We start from the raw sequence: 7,834 nt of genomic DNA on the forward strand, positions 1-7,834 counted from the left end.
ATTCTTTGAACACAACTCAGAGCAACACGTGTGATAATGAATCCACCAAACAGACTGGGCACCTCAGCTGACACACGCTGTCCTCTCTTTCATTCCCCACTTCAGAACTTGGATAGCACTTCAGCAAGAGCTTGGGCTAGACCCCAGACCCTCTGCTGTGGGGAGCACATGTTGTGTCTCTGCTGAAGCAATCAGGTCTGCACTCCAAAACAGGGGCATTTAAGATACTTTCAAAAGCTAAATGTTACTTAAGTATTATGAACATTACTACAAAACTTCATATACCTGATGTCCACCTTGTCAAGGATTAAGAAAAAGTTTAACTACAGACAACCATCCACCTGTGTTCCATTGTGAAATAAAAATAGCACTGAAGTGTTTATTAAGACTGAACGTTATTCATCATCTGTAACTGATGAAAGAATTTTTATCTTGGCTATCACATCTCAGAGATGTGAGTCACTTTTGCTGCAGCTTGCATCTCATGCTGATGCAAAGAGTTAAATAAGGAAATACTAATGGTTTACCTTTATATAATGATCCTTTGAACCAGTGACAATAAGATCTTGTCCATTGGAAATTCGATCTACAGTAAGGCACATAACAGGACCCTGGTGGCCAGTTAGCTTTCCTGTAGACTGAAACCTTGAAGAATAAGAGAAGAAATTAGGATTTGTTATTTTTCCATATATTCAATACAGCCTATAGCATAATTTCTGCCAGAATGGATCTACCTATTTTCCCCTATGTCTTCACTATTCATCCTTTGGTTTACATATACTCTATTGCTCATGTCCATGGGTAAAGGTTACATCTACGTGAAATACAAACAAAAGGTTTTTTTTATGTAAGATGAGAATTAAAATTTTTAAAAGTGAAGACAAAGCAGATCTCTCTAAAGTACTTTCTGTATTTTGAATGCTGTCATTGAGTGCAGCATGTTCTGTTTGGAGAAGTGCTATTATAGTGGGCTGTCAGTTGCATATTATATTACAATATATCAGCTGGCTTTCATCATCTCATTAACAATTACTAGTCAGGATCCATGCATCTGTCACCTTATAAGTCTGTTTTATAGTGCCTCTCTTAAGCAAAACGTTGTGGTTTTCCAATCATTTTTCTGAAACAATTCACCATAACATTAACGTATGAGGAAATCATAAGCACCTCCATTATCTCAGTAACCACTACAGCATGGATTATTTGACCCATATCTTCACCATATTTTGCCCAGGTTATGGAGATTAGCATAAACAGGAAACACTTTATTGACTTTGTTTCATATGCACATGTAACCACCTAAAGAGCAAAAGAACACTGCTGATGATCAGTACCTTTTCAGGTCCCACATCCTCACTGAGTTTCCAGCAGCTGCATAGAGGAATGTGCCTGTTGGATTCAGTGCAATTTGGTTGATCTGGTTCTCTCCAGCTGGGATAGTGACTGTTCTGTTAGTACTTCCTGAACACACATCACCAGGCATCGCTTGGCCAGAAGATCTGAGTACAGGGAGGAAGGAGAGAAAACAAACCATCAAAATAAAGCATATATTCTGTTCTCCCTACTTTGCATAATGTTTAAAAACAAACCTATTTACCTGAGCAAAAAGGCTATAAGCCAATTATGAATACTGAACAGTTGATAAAACACTATAGGCATGAATGCAAATTGGTTTGTTTCCATGTATTACCAGTACCTCATACTGACTTAGCCCGAACATGGAAAGAAAGCTTCCAGCCCAAGAAAACAGGGTACTTAGATTACACTGCTGCACTAACTGAATTAAATATAATAAAATGTAGCTAAATTTAAGACTCATTTGAACTGTTGAAATTTGAGGTTTAGCATACTTACGTCAATGTCCGAATACACTTAGCAGAATCTCTGATATCCCACACCTTAATATAGGAGGTTGAGACTGTGAACACCAGGCTAGTGTAGTTGCAATATTTTATAGAAACAACGTTATTTGGATGACCCCCTAGAGACATAATCTCTTGTCCAGTTACCAGATTCCAGACTTTACAGGTACGATCTAAATAAAGACAAAAAAAAAGGGGGAAATAAGACTGAAAAAAGCTCAAACAGAATTTTTTTTTTTTTTTTTTTTTTTTTTAATTACTGAGTTTAGGAAAAAGAGTACATGCATTCATTTGCAGTTGTACATATCCTTCCATTCAGGTATGTACTGTAGAAAAATAGTTAAAGAATATGCATGAGCATCATCTAGCATCATCAAAACTAAGCAAGGCTAATAATTAAATGTTGTGCATTCAAGGTGTGTGAAAGGATAAAATCCACCTCAAAGAAAGTGAAGTATAGATACAAAGAGCTTAGGGGCTGTAAAGTTTAGATGGTGACAGATAAGAGAACCACCCCGTTTTTAATTCAAGAATTCTTCATCAAGAACGTAGTTCAAGAGGGACTTTGAGACTCAGCATGACAGACAGAGAGGCAAAGGTGATGAAAAGTTATCCAAACTATTTGGTGCATTGGGAGCCCCTGAAAATACCAATGTAAGTGCTTTAATTCAGTAGCAAAGGAATTTAAATACCTCCGACACTTCGTGTACTAAAATCCCAAATACATAGAACTTTTCAATAATTTTGCAATACAAAGAGAACACAGGAAACTTTCCATGTTGTACAAAGTCTTTATCACTCCATACATTTCAGAGGTACATTTTTACCAAAATAAGCACTGGATCAAGAGAAAGCTTCATGTGTAGACAGTAAACCTTCATGAAGAAGGTAAGTGTACAAAAACCTGTCAGCCACTTTAAAAATACCAACTAGCAAAACCAAAGCCCAATATCTGCAATGTGCCTGAAAGCTGGTTGGCATTCCTGAACTGGCACTGGCTGCTAGTGTTATGTGAAGTCCGTGACTGAGGCTTTCAGCAACAATTTCCCAAAGATTTAACTTTATATAATTAAACAGCTGTCCACATGCTTGAGTACAAGTGTACTTTTGTAAACTTTTCCCCTCCAAGAATACATACAGGAAAAATTCTTTCAAAAGTATGGAAAGATATGGAAAAGTATGACAAGAAAGAGCAAACATTCACAACATCTGCAAGTATCCATATGCTGAAAAAAATTAAAAAGCCTTTTTCCCCTTCCCATATAGCCACTAAACTAAAATCTCAATACAAATCAACTAAGCAGCATTTACAGAAACTAAACGTGTCCCTTTTTACATTTTTATATGCTTGCACAAATGCTGAAACATTGGCTTAAACCTTACAAAACCAAAGGTTTGCCAATTCACTGTAAGAGTGTGTCTTGGTACTTTTAACAGCCAGCTAGAATAGCCACAGCAACCATACCTGAAAATTGGCAGTGAAGACCTGCATTCGATGGGGTTATCTCTATGCTAACATAGGGATAAAAAGGATGCCCTGAAATTTTAGAGTTTACTCATTAAGTGAACTAATAAAAACGAGAGTATCCCTGTCAGTAGGTGTTAATGTCTTCCCAGCCATTACACTAGTGCACATTAGATTTGATACTTCCCAGAAAAAAAAATAAATTTGCAGGTTATCACACAGGTTCTATTTGGGAGAAAAGAGTCTGCCAGAGTTTCAGCTGCACAACTAAGAATATAGCAAGTTCTTTATCCTAAGTTTCTTCTATGAAAAGGCCCAGAGGAATAGAAGAACATGCAGAAAGCACTTTCTGAGGGATATTAAAAAGAATGTTCATGAAAAATAAGAATTGAAGTCTGGTTATCTTATCTTCAAGCCAAACTCAGTGATAACAACGGCAAATTAAAGACATGAGGAAAGTGTTTTCTTCCAAAACAATGTTTCTAGAAGAGTTCATAGCCTGGCTGCACCATCCCATAAGGAATTCAGTGATTACTAGAAATTCAGCTTCTTCTGCAACAGACATACAATTCTGACACCCTTAAGGTTCAGGCAACAAACCCACAAGAGAAGCAGAAGAGTTAACTACGGTATGAAGACTCAGTTCAGACTCTGCAGGTAGCACAGCCAAAGGTGTGCTAATTCCCACCTCTACTCCTACCCCAAGGCTATTACTTTGAATTGCACAGTGTTGCATATTACCGTGATTGGTTCCATCATATCACTCAACATGTTAGTGTTATTGTTCATAGTTACTTTTTCCTTTATAGTTACTTTTCTGTAAATCCTTTTGAGCTTATGTTATGAAATGGATCCTCATAATTTTCCACTGTGCTTACAGCACTAAGCACAAACTGAACATTTCAAAATACCCCAAGCTGTCAAAGCAGCCTCTGTAGGCAGCACAGATGCACACAGCTTGCCCAACCTTTAGATCCAGTAAAGAGGAGGTCATCAGTTGCATCAACACAAAGCACAGCCTTGATATGGCCTTCAGCTGTATAGATACACTGAAGCGGGGATGATCGGATGCATTTTGAAGCAGGGAATGGGTTGATTATCCCCCTAAAGGAAATAAGAGAATGTGAGTTGGGCATAGTAATAGACATTGATAAAGTTATTTTACTTAGATGTAGGGGGAAAAAGTTAATCTAGTTTTCCAACATGTGAGGGGAGAACAGCTGAATGCCTTTCATAAACTATGTAAGAATTTTTAGTATTCAGCTTCAACAAGCACCAACCCTGGACTATCAGTTAAAGGAAATCACATACAAAAAAAAAAAAACCAAACACCAAACAAATGAAAAGACAACAAGATGCTGAATGTTGGATACATGAGAAAATCTGTGTAATGCTGAAAGTACCAGGATGCACCAGGATCCTTGGAGCTCCTGGATATCTAGGACTTTGCACAAATACATCATAATCTAAACAGCACACCTAAAAAATGGAGAAAATGTAACGGACACTGCCAATTCCAAACTCAGCAGGCACTTCACATCAACTGCTTTCTACAGGCAGGCTTGGAGAACTGCTGGACACTTGTGTGCCTAGGGAAGGGTCCTACTGCACTCTGTGCTCAATGCTACACTTGTACTCAAATGGCTAAAAGGGACTATGGCTGGAGTACAGATAGCCCAGAGGAATCTTCCTGGGGATTTGTAGCTACGCTTGCGGTGGTGTCAAAAGACTGTAACTCCATTGGGGGTGTGGTGGAGGGAACAAAAAAGAAAAAAAATTCACAACATAAAAGTGGTATTGTTTAGTGATGCGCACAGAACTGCGCACACGAACTCCATTGATTTCTGTGAAGTGTAGAAATGCCTCAAGGTAATGCCTGCAAACATGGCAACACAACGCTGTGACCTCACCAGCCTGTGGCTAAGACTCACTGTCACGCGCTTCTAGGGATTACACACAACTGTGAAAAATCAGCTAAGCCACAGCCCAGTCTCACAAAACAGAATGTCAGATGCTTGAGGAAAATGTGAAAAAATCCATAATATTGCCCAGAAACTTGCTACAGAAAGGAAAAGGTCCCTCCTCATAATATCTAACTTTGTGACAATGAGCTCGTTTAGCTAATACAGTCTTAGAAATCACTTTATACATTTTTACTGCTCAGGACATCTTCATTCATATCATTCACTACTCCTCCATAATCTTTACTAATATTAATAATGCCTTAAATTTTGTTGACATTACGCTCTTCATTTTAGGAAGGCACTCTTCAATCTGCACCTTTTTATGTTTTCAAGAATACAGGAAAAAATTATTATTTTCGTTAATTCAGGTCTCTATGCTTTTGTTTTCTAACTCCATAGAAAACTAATACACTTTTCTCTGTAGTGAATAATGCTGCCTTTAAAGTGAGTCATTCCTATTGCTGTTCTCACCTTTTGTTCCCTTGACAAACCATGTAAAAATGCATGTCCCAGAGGTACTTATCTACCTATATGCAGTGCTCCAAAATCTACAGACAAAAATGCTACAACAGCTACAATGAGCAAACAAAGCCACCATCACATTGTTGGCCCTTTAGCCACCCTTCTCTTGATAAACTAATTTTTCACAGAGTACCAAAACCTTAAGCCACAGTTTAGGAACATGAGTGGGGACATTTCTTTCATCTCTCAAGCCACTGTGCATTCTATCAGAAAGATGAAAAAACTGCTAATTTTTAGTTATACTGGGACTTAATTTTTAGTAAGCGAAGCATACAATTGAACAAGAAAAACTAAAAGAAAGACCGTATAAAACCTAAGAAAATGTCTGTTTCTCTTTTAAGGAAAAACCAAAGAAAGAATATGTCTAAAGAAAGGCTTATATCACATTTCATTTTAAAAGAAAAAGCCCAACATGCTCAACAACAATAGGGAACACCCTAAAAAAGGAGAGGGGGAGACATGCATGACCAAAAGTTCAGTTTTTTTAAAACTTTTGGCAAAAGTGATGCAGATACCAGGAAAATTCATGCAGCAAAATGAAATTTCCTAAGAATCGGAATAACTTGAATGAGAGATGCCAAGAAAACAGAAAAGAGAAAGAGAGAGTACCTGTGTACCTCCGACAGAGAGGAATCACTTTCATCAGACCTACAGTCAACAGTGGTGGAATTGTGAGGAGAAAGAATATAGGTATCAGCAAAGTAAAGCCTCCACATGAGAAGAACAAACAACAGCATGGCCAATTCAAAAAAGCAATGCAACTCCACGTCCAGTATGCAGCATTGCTCAGGGTATACCTTCAATCCATGATGATACGGGAGGGAGTGGGGGCAGAATAATAATCTTAAAAATAAATAGCACTCTTAGCAGTAAATTACACCGATAGCCTCTCTCAGCCCCAGTAGCTGAGTAACACTAGCTGAGCCATTTCTTAGCTCCCCAACATTTTCTTACAGAAGGCAACAAAGTAAGAGGAGAAGATGAACAGATAATTTAACCTCTGTAGCATAGTGCTGGCTGAAAATAGTAGAAGGAAAAAAATTCTCATCATCAATGCCTGTTTAGTGTAGAAGAAAGGTGTAAAATGTTAAGAATAAAAAAATAAATATTAAGTGTATTGATAGCCCACTGAAATAAGAACGGCAATTTGCAAATGATCCTCATTCCAAAATCCTTCACCTTTCATTTTCAAAAACGTTTAAAAATAAAACCCAAGAAAACACACAAGAAAAAAATCCCCCCCAAACATGAACATTTAAGATGTCCTTAATTTTCAACACAAATCAGATAGATTTGGCAGTTTCAATTGACTTTAAAGGCAGTGCAGAGAAAATGAAAAGGGTAGGGTGGGAGTTAGTAAAAAGATAAAGGCAATATAACTAAGATAAAGAAGTTACAAGCACAGTTAAACTACTGAAAGCCTTGCAAGCTACTGCTTGGTATGTGGTGACTCTGTAGACCATTGAAAAACCCCCAAAGATGTATAAAAGAACATTAGTGTAAACACCTATGAGCAATTTCTTGTCTTGCTGCAGTCAGAACTAAAGGTTTATTCTGCATGTGAGTTGCAGTTCGTAAGTGCTGCATGGCACTAGTACTGAAACCTGCCAAGATTTTGTTCGAGTCAAGTCCCTTGCAATTTGGAGTAAGGTTCCTAACAAATGTCTAGCATGCGAGGAAACTGAGCTCTACTTCTTCTAAACAAGGTATGAACATCATCTGCTCCCCCAGGTGACCTCCTGAAGTCAGTCTGTTCAATAATTTGGATAATCTCTAAAAAGCTGCATTCTAGCCAATTCAGCATCCTATCCTCTGTGGTGGTGTTGCAACAGCGCTTGGAGAACTGCTAGAGTAAATTAATAACTGTCAAGAGAACTATTTCCTAAATTATCAGCTAAATCCTACTTTCAGGTGTAAACACACAAATACACAGACGTCTAAGAATTCTACCACTCTTCTATTTTGGGCTAAAAACTACAAATACCAGACATAACCTAGGAAACAGGAAACAAGGTTCAGCA

At 37.8% G+C, this 7,834-nt stretch overlaps 1 protein-coding gene across 1 annotated transcript in view; it reads right to left on the reverse strand.

Annotated features, from left to right (window-relative positions):
• Positions 1 to 527: 527 nt before the first annotated feature.
• The window catches only part of KIF21A (kinesin family member 21A), a gene marked incomplete at both ends in the record, with an annotated part of 50,149 nt that continues 42,842 nt past the window's right edge, over positions 528 to 7,834 (reverse strand). The window contains 6 exon segments of the mRNA XM_008944274.1: positions 528 to 645; positions 1,335 to 1,499; positions 1,855 to 2,035; positions 4,295 to 4,431; positions 5,259 to 5,270; positions 6,423 to 6,510. Of these exon segments, the coding sequence (XP_008942522.1) occupies positions 528 to 645; positions 1,335 to 1,499; positions 1,855 to 2,035; positions 4,295 to 4,431; positions 5,259 to 5,270; positions 6,423 to 6,510 (701 nt within the window).

This window comes from Merops nubicus, unplaced genomic scaffold (genome assembly GCF_000691845.1).
Source record: "Merops nubicus isolate BGI_N331 unplaced genomic scaffold, ASM69184v1 scaffold8667, whole genome shotgun sequence".
Lineage (NCBI taxonomy): Eukaryota > Metazoa > Chordata > Aves > Coraciiformes > Meropidae > Merops > Merops nubicus.